Source organism: Bos mutus, chromosome X, assembly GCF_027580195.1.
Source record: "Bos mutus isolate GX-2022 chromosome X, NWIPB_WYAK_1.1, whole genome shotgun sequence".
Classification (NCBI taxonomy): domain Eukaryota; kingdom Metazoa; phylum Chordata; class Mammalia; order Artiodactyla; family Bovidae; genus Bos; species Bos mutus.
The window spans coordinates 93,979,000-93,997,705 of record NC_091646.1 but is presented as its reverse complement, the minus strand read 5'-3'; the positions used below and the strand labels follow the sequence as shown (position 1 = coordinate 93,997,705).

At 41.4% G+C, this 18,706-nt stretch overlaps 1 protein-coding gene across 1 annotated transcript in view; it reads left to right on the top strand.

Annotated features, from left to right (window-relative positions):
• The window catches only part of XK (X-linked Kx blood group antigen, Kell and VPS13A binding protein), a 48,806-nt gene extending 43,477 nt beyond the window's left edge, over nucleotides 1–5,329 (top strand). The window contains exon 3 of the mRNA XM_070366364.1: nucleotides 1,616–5,329. Coding sequence (XP_070222465.1) covers nucleotides 1,616–2,442 — 827 coding nt within the window. The 3' untranslated portion in view covers nucleotides 2,443–5,329. The remainder of the gene's footprint in view (nucleotides 1–1,615) is intronic.
• The last annotated feature ends 13,377 nt before the right edge of the window (nucleotides 5,330–18,706 follow it).

Below are 18,706 nucleotides of genomic sequence, written 5' to 3'. Positions count from 1 at the left end.
CTGCTGCTGCTTGACCTGCATACAGATTTCTCAGGAGGCAGGTAAGGTGGTCTGGTATTCCCATCTCTTGAACAATTTTCCACAGTTTGTTGTGGTCCACACGCTCAAAGGCTTTAGTGTAGTCAGTGAAGCAGTAGCAGATGTTTTCCTGGAACTCTCTTGCTTTTTCTATAATCCAATGGATGTTGACAATTTGATCTCTGGTTCCTCTGCCTTTTCTAAATCCAACTAGAACATCTGGAAGTTCTCAGTTCACGTACTATTGAAGCATAGCCTGGAGAATTTTGAACATTACTTTGCTAGTATGTGAGATGAGTGCAATTGTGTGGTAGTTTGAGCATTCTTTGGCATTGCCTTTCTTTGGGATTGGAATGAAAACTGACCTTTTCCAGTCCTGTGGACAGTGCTGAATTTTTCAAATTTGCTGGCATATTGAGTGCAGGACTTTCACAGCATTGTCTTTTATGATTTGAAATAGCTCAGCTGGAATTCCATCACATCCACTAGCTTTGTTTGTAGTGATGCTTCCTAAGGCCCACTTGACTTCACATTCCACGATGTCTGGCTCTAGGTGAGTGATCACACCATCATGGTTATCTGGGTCATGAAGATCTTTTTTGTACAGTTCTTCTGTGTATTCTTGCCACTTCTTCTTAATATCTTCTGCTTCTGTTAGGTCCATACCATTTCTGTCCTTTATTGAGCCCATCTTTGCATGAAATGTTCCCTTGGTATCTCTAATTTTCTTGAGGAGATCTCTAGTCTTTCCCATTCTGTTGTTTTCCTCTATTTCTTTGCATTGATCACAGAGGAAGGCTTTCTTATCTCTCCTTGCTATTCTTTGGAACTCTGCATTCAAATAGGTATATCTTTCCTTTTTCTCCTTTGCCTTTCACTTCTCTTCTTTTCTCAGCTATTGTAAGGCCTCCTCAGACAACCATTTTGCCTTTCTTTTTCTTGGGGATCATGTAAAGGACTCTATATATTCAGACAGAGCAAGATGGGGTCCAAAAGGTGTTTTAGTTTCAGTTGACCGTGAAGTAGACCAAGACAAGGAATCTGAGCACAGGTCTTTCTAAGAACCGTGGGAGAAGGGTAGTGAGACAGGGAAGAGAAAGTGGCCAATAAAGGGAGCATTATTAGACAACAGTTTCTGTGGGTGACTAGAAAATAATCCTGTGAGGAAACACCCATAAATACTGAGTTAGCCAAAAAGCTCACTTGGCGTTTCCTTAAAATGCTATGGAAAAACAGAAAGGGACTTTCTGGCCAACCCCAAGAGTACAGAACACACACTTCTGAGTTATTCTACCCAAAGGGTAGGGAAATTTGGTTTGTTATATTCCAGCTCTTCTCAGGGCTAGGGTTGGGGTATTGAAGGGTTAATCCCAGGGGTATTAATTCCAGGGCACTTCTGCCTGCCTGGCGCCTGGGCACAGCAGGCTTCTGCAACCCTGAAAAAAAGCCCTCAGGCACAGCCCTGACAGTGGAAGTCTGCCTGTGCACATAAAACAGAAGGGTCCAAGGAACGCGGGTAGGGGAGTGACCATGGCCACCACAGGAGGATTCTTGGTGGAGGTGGGACTTGAGAGCACTCTTTCTCTTCTCTCCTCAGGTCTGTTCATGGTCCTTTCCCTATTGTCCATTGTGTACGGAGCCTTGCGCTGTAACATCCTAGCCATCAAGATCAAATACGATGAATATGATGTCAAGGTGAAGCCCCTGGCCTATGTCTGTATCTTCCTCTGGAGGAGCTTTGAGATTGTCACCCGAGTCATTGTCCTGGTCCTCTTTACCTCTGTCCTGAAGGCCTGGGTGGTCATAGACATACTCATCAACTTCCTCGGCTTCCTCTTCTACCCCTGGATCCTCTTCTGGTGCAGTGGCTCCCCCTTCCCTGAGAACTTTGAGAAGGCCTTCAGTCGGCTGGGCACCACCATTGTGCTGTGCTTCCTCACCCTCCTCTACGCCGGGATCAACATGTTCTGCTGGTCGGCGGTGCAGCTGAAAATCAACAACCCCGACCTCATCAGCAAGTCTCAGAACTGGTACCGGCTCCTGGTGTACTACATGGTGAGGTTCATCGAGAACGCCTTCCTCCTCCTCATGTGGTATCTTTACAAGACTGACATCTATATGTATGTGTGTGCACCCCTGCTGATGCTGCAGTTGCTCATTGGGTACTGCACGGCCATTCTGTTCATGGTTGTGTTCTATCAGTTCTTCCACCCTTGCAAAAAGCTCTTTTCCCCCAATGCTTCTGAAAGCTTTCAGGAGTGGCTAAAGTGTGCCTGTTGTAACCGCAGGCGGCGGGAATCCTGCGAGTCTGCAGAAAATACAGACCTAAGGTCACCCACAGACAGAGAGGAGACCCCTTCTAGCAGTAAAATAAGTTCCATGCCTAGCCAGATCTTGAATACTGATGAGCTCTCTTCTGCTTAATGGGACCTGAGTCTCTTGAGGCCCAGATATAGTGTTTGCTGGGTTGATCCCTGTTCTTCAGAAGCAAGTGATGGGCCCTGCACAATTAACAAAGCAGGAATTTAGCTCTCAACTCCTTGTGAGTTGCTCCCCTTTAGAGAGCTGTCGGTCAGGTGAGTGGGAACCATGGAGAGGAGTCAGGGGAACCCGTGAGTGTTGCAGTGGCAGCCTAAAGCACCACCTTTCACAGTTGACCAGACATTACTGGCCTTGTCATTGACAAAGTACCCATGATATCTGAGTTGGCTGTTGAGAGCCATCACAAAGAATGAGGACAGGGGATTTCTTATGTTCTAGTTTTCTGGACTACTGGTTTAGGTAGCCTAATGTTTTATTATCCCTGAGAAGAGTTCTCACCTAAGAGCTGTCTGATGACCAGAGATGATCACTGGGGTTTTTGCCATCAGCCACATCATTCCTGTCAGAGTTTTCAGAGAAGGCTGTTCAAGTTTGGTTTTTGAATAGGCAGATGTTCCATTTTCATCTCACTAGGGCTCTTTGTACATAACCAGTCATAGCAACCTTGGCCTCCTGTTTCTCATTGACTCAAAAGTCTGGATTTGCAAAATCTATTCTTAAGAATCCATGGATGCAAAATTGAATTCTTAATTTGGTTATGGAAGTGTAGAGTTTTAGAGAAGTTGTGTTCCTTCAATATGTTGGAGAAACTCTGAATCGAGGGGGTTGTTAAAATATCAAAATGATTTTGGCTTTTATAAGCAGAATTCTTACCTTCTTGTGATGGTTGAAGATATGACTCTGCTAGAAGGTAGGCTTAACCTCTTCAAGATTCAGTCCCATCCTACAGTTTTGGAAATTTCTAGTAGAAAACTCCATAGAAATTTCTCACCTAGCACAGGTATATAGGGCATTATAAGTTTCATTATTTGAAGGAGCAGAGTTCCCCCCTTCAGTTAGATACAGACTTCAGAAACTTAAATTTTACAAAGAGATGGTATGACCAGAAGATTTTTATCTTTAACTGAATGTACCTTGATTTGGTACGATTATGAGTTAATTTGAATAAGAACTTCAATTTTATCCTCCTACACTCTCCTATCTTCAGTATAATTTCTCCTTTAATTTGGAACCCTGTTTCTTTTGTAAAAGGATCTGTAGAATCTCCTCAGTTGTCCAGGGAAAATGCCTTGATCTAGTGCCATTATTTCTACCATAAAAACCTTGATAATGAAATACCTGGGAGCAGGTGACCTGTCACTGACAAGACTGGACATTGCAGGTCAGTCAGGGTTGACAGTCTTAGGACCCTAATGGCTGAACTTTCAGAACCATCCAGTTTCTAATAGCTAGTTTGTCGGAGAACAGGTTAAAATGGTGAGTTTAAGCAGGAGTTGTGGTCAGAATTAGACCAGCATGGAGAGACTAGTACTTCCCCAGCCTTCATTTGGAAGCCTGTCTCAAGAACCATTACAAAATCTGGGCCTTCAAATACATTTAAAATCATTTTAATGTAGCATGTAGGTAAGCATATTGAGTGACCCCAAATCAATCTAACAGTGATGGTCTGTCACACTCCCAAAGCCCAGTTTTAAGCCACATTTATAAGGATAATTATAAGGTTTGGTAACTAAATTGGACATTTTGTTGTCTTTAACTCTTGATATGAAGATACCCCCACTTTGGGACCACAAAGTGACCATGTAGTCACTTTGGGGAAAGAAACCACTGCTTTTTTCATGGCAAAAATTTAAATCCTAGTGAACTGAGAAATTTTTTTTAATGATTTATATTATACCTCTGAAAAGGCAAAATTATGCAGAACTAGGTTGCCCTAAAGACAAACAAACCAGCAAATCTCCTATCTTGAGAGTTAAAACATCTTTTTCAGTTATAATTCCAATTTTTAAAACTCTCAGTGCTTTGTCTAATTACATGCCTTAACTTGTCATAAGAGATGCACCAACTGAATCACTATCATTTGACTGGATGGAAGTGAAGTTTTTCCTCCAAATATATTGAAACAAGGTCATGAAACATGTTTAGACTTTCTTCATTACTGGAGACAGTGCAGTATAGAGGTTGGCATCACCCTGATAACCCAGCAAATTACTTACTTGATCTCTGCCTCAGTTTCCTCACCCGTCAGATTTGCATGATATTCTTGCCCAGCCTACCTCACAAGGTTGTCAGCAGAACAAATTTAAATAATAGCTGTGAAAATGCTTTGAAAATGTTTTTAAAGTGCCATGCATGTTTAAAGGAGTTGTTTTTATAGTTACTCAAATCCCAAAACAGGTTATTGTTTTTGTTTTACTGTTAGAAAAGAAACAACATCATTTACGTGAGTGTCTTCAGGGAATATGTCGGCCTTTGACTTTATGGACGGACAAGTGTAAATAAATGGTCTTTTACTCTTGGAGAGAACTCAGCAGTTGCCTTTTCTCTTACCATCAGTTACGTAAAAAATTAGCACTCAAACATATAGTACTTGGAGGAAAAAGACCCACTGAAATCTGCAAAATTGCTTTTGATAGCAGATGAGCTTATCATTTTTGTATCTGTCATGTTTCATAAAGGATGTAACAGCATCTTTTGTTAATTTTGCTTTACAATTTGAATGCCTGATCCTGCTAGACTTTAATTGAATGTGGATATAATCTTTTCAGCCTTGTAAATGGGAAAAATAAACTTTAAAATTGATTGTTAAATGCAGCATTTCCTTGGAAGCCTCCTCAGAACATTATTGCTATGGTTATGAGTGTATGTATCAGTACTTCTCAGCCTGTACATTGTGGATGAGAGCTTTTGCAGGCTGCTTCTCAGCAGCCATTCACTCTAATAAATATTGTTCATGTTTCTTCATATAATAAATTAATTTTTCAATTTCTCCTTGCTTTTCATTCCTTAGAGTCCTTGCATGGCTTTTTTACTTCAGGGACTATTTTAGAAACAAAATTGAAACTTTTTTTTGTGATTAATTATGATTTTGTAATCTCATCTAGAAATTTTGTCTGTAGGATGAGAAATTTGAGAGTGCTAGTGCTCTGCCTGGCAAGACACCAACAGTCCATAAAATTCCTCTGATTGTTTTATAAGCCTTTATCCCATTTTTTAAAGCTACACTGCTAAATCGTAAAATTCTGCTCAAACATAAGTGGTATACTGATCCAGAAATATAAGGTATCAAATGAGTGACTTAATAGTTACATAAGCAAATAGTCAAATTGTAAGTGATGATCTGTGGTTGAAAAAAAAAATCAGGTTTTTTCTACATGTCAAAATGCATTATTTTTTCTATTGAGGTATACTTGACATATTAGGTTCAGATGTACATGTATAATGATTCAATATTTGTATAAATTGCAAAATGATAACCAATAATTCTACTTACCATCTGTCACCATACAAAATTACAAAACTTTTTTCTTGTGATAAGTTTTATTTTAAGATTTACTCTCTTAGCAACTTTGAAATATGCAGTACAATATTGTTGACTCTGGTCACCATGCCGTTTTTTTATATCCTGTGACTTACTTAGGACTAGAAATTTGTGCCTCTTGATCCCCTCCATGGATTTTACCCACCCACCCCCAACTGGCAACCACTAATGTATTACCTATATCTATGTGAAGTTGGAGAAGGCAATGGCACCCCACTCCAGTACTCTTGCCTGGAAAATCCCACGGACGGAAGAGCCTGGTAGGCTGCAGTCCATGGGGTCGCTAAGAGTCGGACACGACTGAGCGACTTCACTTTCACTTTTCACTTTCATGCATTGGAGAAGGAAAATGGCAACCCACTCCAGTGTTCTTCCCTGGAGAATCCCAGGGATGGGGGGAGCCTGGTGGGCTGCCGTCTATGGGGTCGCACAGAGTCGGACACGACTGAAGCAACTTAGCAGCAGCAGCAGCATGTGAAGTTGCTCAGTCATGTCTGACTCTTTGCGACCCCATGGACTGTAGCCCACTAGGCTCTCCCATCCATGAAATTTTCCAGGCAAGAGTACTGGAGTGGGTTGCCATTTCCTTCTCCACGGGTTCTTCCTGACCCAGGTATCGAACCCGGGTCTCCCACATTGCGGGCAGATGCTTTTACCATCTGAGCCACCAGGGAAGACCTCTATATCTATGAGAGGTTTTTTGTTTCTTTATTTTAAGAAAGATAAATACTGTATTATTTTACCTATATGTGGAATCTAAAAAACAAAACTGTCAGTTATTAAAGGGGTCATTTTTGGAGCATGAACTAGACAAGGATTGTTGCAGTCATTTCTTTGCCTCTGAAGGTAGCCTTGCAATTTGGAAAGACTTAGCTACAGGATAAGTCTTTTGGAAGAGATCTCCTAGTGTTAAGTCAACCCCTTGAGAAAACAGAAGGTCAACAAGAGTAGTGTTTAAGTAGGTCATTCTAAAATTACTTCATTTATTTTGAAATAATTTCAAGCTAATAGAAAAGCCTTAGGAATGGTGCAAGGAATTCCTTTATCCTTCACTCAGTTTCATGTATTAATATTTTGTCATATTTACTTTATAATTCTTATTTCATTCTTTTTCCCCTTTATTCCTAAACACTTCACTGTGTATTAAAGTCATTTTCTTACATAGCTATAGAACAGTGATCAAATTCTGGAAATTCAACATGATTATGATACTGGTATCTAATCTAGAGTTCATATTCCATTTAACAATTGGATCAATTCATTTGTTTCCAGAAACCTTCCTTAACAATGTGAATATCTACTCAGTTCTCTTCTATGAGTTCTCTTTGTTTAAAGTTATGATGAAATTTTAACTTCCCTGTGAAAGCTGGGAAAACTAGAGCAGACTTTGAAAATCTATTTGAAGAAAACATGCATTTTATCAATACTAATAGCTTAATGGCATAAATTTGGGATGTTTACTGGCAAACTGTGTTGTTCAGTTGGTAAGTTGCATCTGACTCTTTGTGACCCCATGGACTGCATCTCAGCAGGCTCTTCTGTCCTGCACTGTCCCCAGAATTTGCTCAAATTCAAGTCCATTGAGTTGGTGATGCTATCTACCCATCTCATCCTCTGCCTCTCCCTTCTCCTTTTGCCTTCAATCTTTCCCAGCATCAGGGTCTTTTCTAATAAACCGTCTCTTCACACCAGGTGGCCAAAGTATTGGAGCTTCAGTTTCAGCATCAGTCCTTCCAATGAATATTCAGGGTTGATTTCTTTAGGATTGACTGGCTTGATCTCATTGAAGTCCAAGGAACTCTCAAGAGTCTTCTCCAGCACCACAGTTCGAAAGCATCGATTCTTCAGCACTTAGCCTTCTTTATGGTCTATTACATCCGTACATGACTACAGGAAAAACCACAGGTTTGACTATAGGGACTTTTGTCGGCAAAGTAATGTCTCTGCTTTTTAATATGCAAACTGTGGGTGATGCTTTTTCATGGATCCCCATCTTAACTATCAAGGGTTGGCTGCTTAATACATGAACATGTAGTTCATACCCTGCCCCCGTCCCACTGTGATAGTTCATTTTACAGTTTTTAGGCCCAAGTTTCTAAAGATTTGGAAGCAGGTGAGGGAAGTACAGTATATATTATTCCTCCATGACCACATTTTTCCGGGTGCCCCATTCCAGGAGACTATATTCTCTGTGAACAACTTTCCAACTGGGAAACAGCTCAGAAATACCAACTCTAAACACTATAATGAGTGATGTTTTGAGCCTTTTTTCTTTTTTTCAAAAAAGGCACTTCATATCAGCATATGATATGAAGAGAGCTGGGAATTCAGAAATATTCCCAATCCCTTCTTTCCCGGGGCACAAGAAACCCCATCAGACTAGGCCTCTAACCTGCTAAGAATGTGTGTGTCCACTGCAGAAGCCTACCTAAGGGGATGCCTTATGGCTCCCTGTCACCCTCTCTGTGTGGTCGTTTCTCTAGAAATGCTCTGGAGGTCTAGACCAAGGAGGTCTAAAACAGTGCTGTTTTAAGCTGGGTTTTGTACCCCTAGCATCCCTGAGAAGTATACAGCAGGATGCAGCAGCATCTCTTTGCAGTGGGTTTTTTCAGAAAACTTCTCATCCAGGCTCCCCCATGTGAGGTTTCCGCATCTGCCTCCTCCCAACGAGAGATTTATCCAGAGAGATTTTGAGATTCTGCCTGTGCTTCTGCTCCCTCCCTGCCTCCTGTCCTGAATTAATTGTCTGTCTCCAAATGATGAGTTCCTGATTGAAGTTCCTGATTAGCCTGCTTCCTAGAGCCCTGGGAATATCTTCCTCCATAGACATCTGCATTATGCATACTGGTTTCATTTCTTATCACTCAGCTCCCTATTTTAATTACCTAAATTTGACAGTTAATGAATCGGGTTCTCAGGAGCAATAGCACTCAAGAAAAAAAAAATAGGATTTAGAAATTCTATTTTGGAGTGGGGCTGCAGGACTATCCTCACCCCACCACCATCACCACCCCCTCCCCCTCCCACCTCACCCCTCCGCCCTGTCCACTGCATAGGAAACTGCGGCCCTGGTGTTGCCTTCTCCCGACAAGGTGACCTTCTGAAGTAGAGCGGCAGAATTTTTTAGAACAACAGTGCTCAGCTGTAGAGCTGCAGACCTCCACCAATTGCAGAAGCATTGTGCTGCTCTCCACTGACAAGGGATGTTTGACACTATTCAGAGATGTCTGGCACACATGTGTACAATTGTTTGTCACACCTATGAGGATGCTGTTGTGAGCGATAGAACAAGACTGATTAAAAGTGTCACTGTATTTAAAGTAACTTTGTCATTACCCCCCCAAGTCCCTACCTTGAACAGTTGTTAAAAATTCCACCACCATCATATGGGAGGTGACCTTAAAAGACCTCCTTTGTAATTGAGAGTGTGGGGAATTATTATTTTTTCTTTAATTTTGGGGGGTATATAATTGATTTACAATGTTGTGTTAGTTTCAAGTGAACAGCAAAGTGAATCTTTTATATTGTACACATGTATGCATTCTTTTTCAGTTTCTTTCCCCATATAGGCCATTACAGAGTATTGAGTATAATTCACTGTGCTATACAGTAGGTCTTTATTAGTTATCTATTTTATATATAGTAGTGTGGGTATGTCAGTCCCATTCTCCAAATTTATCCCTCCCTGTTGAGAATTACTACTCTAGAAAGTTTTTTCACTAATGGAATATCTTTTCATGTGTACTTAAAGTCTACTTTTTTCCTTTGAAATGAAAGTTGTTCACACACAAATCACTTGGCTTCTCTCATTTCCAGCTTGATTCAAGAGACAAGAAAATATATATTTTTTATTTTTAAAATGTAATGTGACTTTGTGAGTATTCTATTTTCAAGAAGTAAATTATTTACCTTTACACAAAGTGTGTCATCAAGGTGAAATTCTATTACAATTTCAAAGTACTAAAAAGATGTGTATTATTTATAATGATAACCATCAAAATAATGAGATTTCGACACATTCTTCAATTCACTTCCTTGGATTCATGAGAAATTCTATCAAGGTGCTTTCAGCTACAATTCATAGAACACCTGATTCAGTTCAGTTCCGTCACTCAGTCGTGTCCGACTCTTTGCCACCCCATGAACCGCAGCACGCCAGGCCTCCCTGTCCATCAGCAACTCCCAGAGTTTACCCAAACTCATGTTCATTGAGTCAGTGATGCCATCCAACCATCTCATCCTTTGTCGTCCCCTTCTGTCCCCTTCTGTCGTACCCCTCTGTCGTCCGCTCTGTCCCCTTCTCCTGCCCTCAATCTTTCGCAGCATCAGGGTCTTTTCAAATGAGTTAGCTCTTTGCATCAGGTGGCCAAAGTATTGGAGTTTCAGCTTCAACATTAGTCCTTCCAATGAACACCAAAGACCAATCTCCTTTAGGATGGACTGGTTGGATCTCCTTGCAGTCCAAGGGACTCTCAAGAGTCTTCTCCAACACCACACTTCAAAAGCATCAATTCCTCGGCGCTCAGCTTTCTTTATAGTCCAACTCTCACATCCATACATGACAACTGGAGAAACCATAGCCTTGACTAGACAGACCTTTGTTGACAAAGAAATGTCTGTGCTTTTAAATATGCTGTCTAGGTTGGTCATAACTTTCCTTCCAAGGAAAAGCGTCTTTTAATTTCATGGCTGCAGTCACCATCTGCAGTGATTTTGGAGCCCAGTAAAATTAAGTCAGCCACTGTTTCCCCATCTATTTGCCATGAAGTGATGGGACTGGATACCATGATCTTCGTTTTCTGAATGTTGAGCTTTAAGCCAACTTTTTCACTCTCCTGTTTTACTTTCATCAAGAGGCTCTTTAGTTCTTCTTCACTTTCTGCCATAAGGGTGGTGTCATTTGCATATCTGAGGTTATTGATATTTCTCCCTGCAATCTTGATTCTAGCTTGTGCTTCCTCCAGCTCAGTATTTCTCATGATGTACTCTGCATATAAGTTAAATAAGCAGGGTGACAATATACAGCCTTAACGTACTCCTTTTCCTATTTGGAACCAGTCTGTTATTCCATGTCCACTTCTAACTGTTGCTTCCTGACCTATATACAGGTTTCTCAAGAGGCAGATCAAGTGGTCTGGTATTCCCATCTCCTTCAGAATTTTCCACAGTTTATTGTGATCCACACAGTCAAAGGCTTTGGCATAGTCAATAAAGCGGAAATAGATGTTTTTCTGGAACTCTCTTGCTTTTTCCATGATCCAGCAGATGTTGGCAATTTGATCTCTGGTTCCTGTGCCTTTTCTAAAACCACCTTAAACATCTGGAAGTTCACGGTTCACATATTGCTGAAGCCTGGCTTGGAGAACTTTGAGCATTACTTTACTAGAATGTGAGATGAGTGCAATTGTGCAGTAGTTTGAGCATTCTTTGGCATTGCCTTTCTTTGGGAATGGAATGAAAACTGACCTTTTCCAGTCCTGTGGCCACTGCTGAGTTTCCAAATTTGCTGACATATTGAGTGCAGCACTTTCACAGCATCATCTTTTAGGATTTGAAGTAGCTCAACTGGAATTCCATCACCTCCACTAGCTTTGTTCATAGTGATGCTTCCTAAGGCCCACTTGACTTCACATTCCACGATGTCTGGCTCTAGGTGAGTGTGAGTGATCACACCATCATGATTATCTGGGTCATGAAGATCTTTTTTGTACAGTTCTGTGTATTCTTGCCACCTCTTGTTAATATCTTCTGCTTCTGTTAGGTCCATACCATTTCTGTCCTTTATTGAGCCCATCTTTGCATGAAATGTTCCCTTGGTATCTCTAATTTTCTTAAAGAGATGTCTAGTCTTTCCCATTCATTGTTTTCCTCTATTTCTTTGCATTGACCACTGAGGAAGGCTTTCTTATCTCTCCTTGCTATTCTTTGGAATTCTGCATTCAAATGGTTATATCTTTCCTTTTCTCCTTTGCTTTTCACTTCTCTTCTTTTCACAGCTATTTATAAGGCCTCCTCAGACAGCCATTTTGCTTTTTTGCATTTCTTTTTCTTGGGGATGGTCTTGATTCCTGTCTCCTGTACAATGTCATGAACCTCCGTCCATAGTTCATCAGGCACTCTGTCTATCACATCTAGTCCCTTAAATCTATTTCTCACTTCCACTGTATAAGGGATTTGATTTAGGTCATACCTGAATGGTCTAGTGGTTTTCCCAACTTTCTTCAATTTAAGTCTTCTAAATTGAAGAACACCTGATTAGAAGTGGCTTAAACAATAAGATTTTGTTATCTGACCTAAGAAATTTTGCTGCTTCATCTTCACGTTTGCCTCCTTATGATTGCAACATGACAGCCTGGGCTCCAGGAGTCACAGTTACACAACTGAACCAAAATTAGAAAAAGGATTTTCCTTCTTTCAGGGGGAAATCTTTCCTAGAAGCCACCTATCCCCTTCAGCAGAATTCCATAAGTTTCTTATTGGCTGGAGTTGTCATATCCCTACCTCTAAAGCTGTCTCTGGCAAACAGAATGATGTTGTCATGGTTTCGTTTGACTACACAGCAGTCATTCCTTGGGGCTGGCAAAGAGGCCACTGTCCTTTAGCTTATGGGAGGAAGGATATCCACAAAAATAGGATTCTGCAAACAGCAACAAGTTGGGGAAATGGCCATTTGCTGGGCAATCTGACATTTCACTCTCATTTCTTAAATTTTATTTATTTATTTATGGCTGTGCTGGGGCTTCGTTTTTGCACAGGCTTTTCTCTAGTTGTGGTGAGCAGGGACTCCTCTCAAGTTGCAGTGCTCAGGCTTCTCGTTGTGGTGGCTTCTCTTGTGGAGTATGGGTTCTAGGGCATGTGGTCTTCAGTAGTTGAGGTACACAGGCTTAGCTGCTCCATGGCATGTGGGATCTTTCTGGATCAAGGATCAAACCCATGTCTCCTGCATTGGCAGGTGAATTCTTTACTGCTGAGCCACCAGGGAAGCCCTGTCATTTTTAAAATTAAAGATTCAAAGACTTCCCTAGTGGTCCAGTGTTTATGAGTCCATGCTTCTAATGCAGCGGGCACAAGTTTGATCCCTGTTTGGGGAATTAAGATTCCACATTAATCTTAAGGTGGCACAGCCAAAAAAAAAAAAAATTCAGCTAAGATGATGAATTTGGGAAGAATATGAAGAATATGAAAGCTCCCTGTCTCCCGTCCAAAAACAAAGTCCTGTACTTATCTCCTTTTGCATTATATGTCCCTGATTAAGAAACTCTCAGGGAGAAGACAATGGCACCCCACTCCAGTACTCTTGCCTGGAAAGTCTCATGGACGGAGGAGCCTGGTGGGCTGCAGTCCATGGGGTCACTAGAGTCGGACACAACTGAGCGACTTCACTTTCACTTTTCACTTTCATGCACTGGAGAAGGAAATGGCAACCCACTCCAGTGTTCTTGCCTGGAGAATCCCAGGGACAGGGGAGCCTGGTGGGCTGCTTGCCTGGGGAATCCCAGTGATGGGGGAGCCTGGTGGGCTGCTTGCCTGGAGAATCGCAGGGATGGGGGAGCCTGGTGGGCTGCCATCTGTGGGGTCACACAGTCGGACACGACTTAAGTGACTTAGCAGCAGCAGCAGCAGCAGGAAGAAGTCATATGTTGAAAAAAATAGGAACAATTACATCCAATTATCTTGTTAGAATGCCCATTAGTGGGATTGTGTTTGTGTCCTTGGAGTGGAATTGTGGATCTGCGGGCGTCTAAGAGAAGCAGGAAAGAGAATTCTCAGCTCTGGAGAATTAGGAATCCTAGAGGTTGTAGAGGGAAACCGGATATTCATTCGTTAGTTCAACAGCTATTTGAAGTGCGCCCCCTTGTGCCAGGTGCTGGACTAGGCACTGAGGGTAGTGTGACTAAGACACCAACCTTCCTTTCCAGAACTCACAGTCCCTTCAAAGAGTCAGACACCCAACCTGGTGATCTCAATGCACTATGATAAGAGCTATGATGGGACTATAAGCCAGGACGTCCGAGGGACAGACAAGGAGTTCAAATCTGGTCTTGGAGGTCCAGAGAGATTCAAAGAGAAAGTAACATAAAATCCCAGACCAGAGATTTACCCTGAAGTTTATAGCGCTTAAGCTTTAGGCCCCCAATGAATGCCGGGAGTGTAGCACTTTCTAGACAGCAAGGAGAAATTGGATACAATTCGAAAGGACATTTCGAATGTCCTTTCTGCATTTCTGCCACACTGTCCAAAGAGATCACAGGACGGGATCAGAATCTCCAAGGCGCCAGTACTTTGTTCTGGTTTTCATCTGGAACATTCTTTCATTTTGTACCTAATTTTGAATTCATATTTTTTATCTTTTTTTCAAAGCTTCTCCCCAGACCAAATTGTCTAGGTTTCAGGCCCCATTAAACTTAGATCTGCCCCTGCTTGTGATCTGAAGCATGAGTAGGTGTTTACCTGGCTGAGGCAGTGGAAAGAATTTTCATGGTGTTCTAAAACACCATGTGCAAAAGCCTGAATTAATAAAAAAGGATACTTATGATCAGAGAACAGCTTATAGGTCTTTGTTGATGGAGCATGGGAGAGAGGTGAGGTTGGATCACTGGCCACATTGTGAGGGGGAGGAAAAATGATAGTGTTGACACAAGCCAGGTCCTCTGCTAAGCACCAGTATCCACGTGATCACTTTTATTCCTCACAATAATCCTATGCAGCCATTGCTGCAATTATTTCCATTTTACAGAAAAGAAAGCTGAGAGTAGTGAACTAAAGGAATTTTCCTGTGGTTGCACAGTAAGTAGTAGAGTTAGTATTCCAGCTCAATATTGTCTGATGCCAAAGCTCAAGCATTGAATCACTAGGCTCTCCTGACTCCTAAACTTTGCCCAGATTGCAGATGTGGTTAAGTTTGGCAGATATCAGAGACCAAGGAAAGAAGCAAGCCTGGTGGCACTTCCCAGGGTAGCCTGGAATGAACAGGCAGAGTACATAGAAGGCAGCTCTTACTCAGTAGGGAGGGATCATTTCTGCTGAGACCCCAGGCTGGGGGCTGAGGCAGGGCACCCCCCACAGCTCCCAGCACTGGAGCCCTGCTCTGAAGCCATAAGGGGGACACTGGGCTGAAACCAGGAGGGTCCCAGGGGAAAGAACTCCGGGTTGAAGTCCTGTTCTTCTACAATATATCTGCTCAGGGCCACTGTCCTCTTTTTCTAGAAAAACTGATAGAACTTCTCAAGGCCAACAGGTGTAGTTCAGCACAGGTGAACCTAGAACCCAGTTGATCAAGTCTTATTCTTTGGAACCAAAGAAGTTAACACTGCCTTAGTAGATAAATGAGAAAAAATATATATATTTTCTTCAAAATGATTTTCAGTAGGGACACTATTAAGTGCTTACATTGTACAGGGAGAGTTTGGGTAAGGGGTCATAGTTATGGGACAGGTGATGGTGTCAGGCCCGGATCCAAGGAAGACTTCAGTCCCTACCCAGACCATCTACTTCTTTCTTCACAGTGGCCAAGGATGGTGTTTCCTGAGAGAAAGAAGAAAGACCTTTTGTTATCTCCCCCAACCCTGATGGAGAACTCTAGTTGGCTGGTGTGACACGTCTAGAAAAATCCTTCTTCCCCCATTAGGAAGGTTTAAGTAACATATCTTAAACAGCAAACTGCAAGACCTATGCCATTGATTTTGTGTGACCGCCAATCCTAATACTTGTGAATGCCATGATGTCTAAGCCAGCATTATCCAGTATGGCAAGCATTAGCCATGTGTGATTACTAAGCACTTGAAATATTCCTAGTCTGAGTTGAGATGTGTTGTAAATGTAAAACACACATCACATTTCCAAGACTTAGTACCAAAAAGAAGAAAATATTAATAATTTTTATGTTTGATTATATTACAATGATAACATCTTGGATATATTGGACTAAATACAGAATTTATTAAAATGAATTTCACCCCATCTAGTTACTTTTTTAAATTTATTTTTAATTAATTTTTTTATTTTATTTTTTTTTTTTAGTTTTGTTCTTCCTTTCTTTTTTTTTTTTTAATTTTATTTTATTTTTAAACTTTGCACTATTGTATTGGTTTTGCCAAACATCGAAATGAATCCGCCACAGGTATACACGTGTTCCCCATCCTGAACCCTCCTCCCCCTCCCTCCCCCATACCATCCCCCTGGGCCGTCCCAGTACACCAGCCCCAAGCATCCAGCATCGTGCATCGAACCTGGACTGGCGACTCGTTCCATATATGACATTATACGTATTTCAGTGCCATTCTCCCAAATCATCCCACCCTCTCCCTCTCCCACAAAGTCCAAAAGACTGTTCCATACATCAGTGTCTCCCCTGCTGTCCCGTACACAGGGTCATCGTCACCATCCCCCTCTAAATTCCATATATATGCGTTAGTATACTGTATTGGTGTTTTTCCTTCTGGCTTACTTCACTCTGTATAATGGGCTCCAGTTTCATCCACCTCATTAGAACTGATTCAAATGTATTCTTTTTAATGGCTGAGTAATACTCCATTGTTATATGTACCACAGCTGATGGATATCTAGGTTGCTTCCATGTCCTGGCTATTATAAACAGTGCTGCGACGAACATTGGGGTACACGTGTCTCTTTCAATTCTGGTTTCCTCAGTGTGTATGCCCAGCAGTGGGATTGCTGGATCATAAGGCAGTTCTATTTCCAGTTTTTTAAGGAATCTTCATACTGTTCTCCATAGTCGCTGTACTAGCATCTAGTTACTTTTTAAATTTTTTAAAAATAAATATTTATTCTTGGCCGTGCTGTGTCTTCATTGCTGCATGGGCTTTTCTCTAGTTATGGTGCACAGGCTTTTCATGGAGTGACTTCTGTTGTTGCAGAGCACAGACCCAAGGGTGCACAGGCTTCAGTAGTTGTGGCTCCCAAGCTCAAAAGCACTTACTCAATAGTTGTGGCGAATGGGCTTACTTGCTCCTCCACATGTGGGATCTTCCTGGTCCAGGGATCGAACCCACATTACCTGCATTGGCAGGCAGATCTTTTACCACTGAGCCACCAAGGAAGCCCCTACTTTTAAAATTTTTTGTAAAAAAATTTATTGGCATAGAGTTGATTTACAATGTTGTGTTAGTTCCAGGTATACAACAAAGTGAATCAATTGTGTTTGTGTGTGTGTGTGTATAAATATAATCTCCAGTCTTTTTAAGATTCTTTTTCCACATAGGTCATTGAGTAGAGTTCCCTGTGCTGTGCACTGAGAGTGTTAGTCGCTAAGTCGTGTCCAACTGTTTGCAGCCCCATGGACTGTAGCCCACCAGGCTCCTCTGTCCATGAGGTTTCCCTGGCAAGAATACTGGAGTGGGTAGACATTTCATTCTCCAGGGGATTTTCCTGGCCCAGGGATCAAACCCAGGTTTCCTGCACTGCAGGCAGATTCTTTACCATCTGAGTCACCAGTGTGGCTATTAGGAAATGTAAAGTGTTGTATGTGATTGGCTTCTGTGGTTCGTGGTATATTGGACAGCACTGCTCTAGACATTTGAATAGCTAGATACCTTGAGGACCTGCTTTTCTATGAAGAGTACTAAATGCACCACAGAAAAGTCAGCCTGCTCTCATTTCTGGATGTCATTTTCCACCCATCGTGTCAGAAAAATTGTATTTGCAGTAAGAAGGAGTCATCCTTACTCTATTATTTCTGTGTTCAAAGAGAGGGTGAACACAGCATGTCCTGGGCAATGGGGCTGATGTTTTCCTATATAGTGATTCTTAACCGTGGCTGTGCATTAGAACCACCTAGGGGCTTTAGAAAAGTCTGAGGTCAGGCTACACCCCAGACTACTCAAGTGGCAATGTGTGGGAGTGAGACCCGGGCGTCGGGGTTTTCCTAAAGTTTCCCCAGGCGATTACACTGCAGCTGGGCTGTCCAGCAATTCAGAAATCTTGCTGTATAAGAAAGGCAGGTGTCTGGGACTTAACAGCAGGTGAATATTTCATCAGATATATGTGTCAAAAGGTAACAGAATCACTGATTTCCTCACACTGAGCTTAGATAGCCAAATAAAATGTAGCTTCTTTGTATTCTAGAATGGATCTGAACTTCCTCCTGACTCCCCTTCCCCAATGGCACACACAAACACACAAAAACCCAAACACACAAAAAAACCCAAACAAAAAAAACTTTCCTAAGCCTGGTGTCTCCATCTATGCTAAACTGAATAGTCTCTCTGCACTAGCTGAAGATCTTAGACTTAAAATGCTTTGTATTTCATTTAAATTTTTTTCTTTAAATTTGTTTTATTGAAGTATAGTCATTTTACAATGTTGTGGTAATTTGTGCTGTACTGCAAAGTGACTCCAGTTTTATATATATATGTATGTATTCTTTTTCATATTCTTTTCCATTATGGTTTATCACAGGTTACTGAATATAGTTCCCTGTGCTATACAGTAGGACCTTGCTGTTTATACATCCTTTGTATAACAGTTTACATCTACTAACCTTAAACTCCCAGTCTATCTCTCTCCATCAGTCCCCTCCTCCTTGGCAACCACAAGTATATTCTCTATGTCTGTGAGTCTCTTTCTATTTCATAGATAAGTTCATTTGTGTTATATTTTAGTTTCCATATATGTGATATCATACGATACTTGTCTTTCTCTTTCTGACTTACTTCACCTAGTGTGACAATCTCTAGGTCAATCCACATTGCTGCAAATGTCATTATTCCAATTCTTTTTCTTGGCCCACATCTTTATGTTTTAATTTTCATATGTATTTAATAAATTTACAAATTTTATTTTTTCCTTATAAGTTGTACAGAAGAC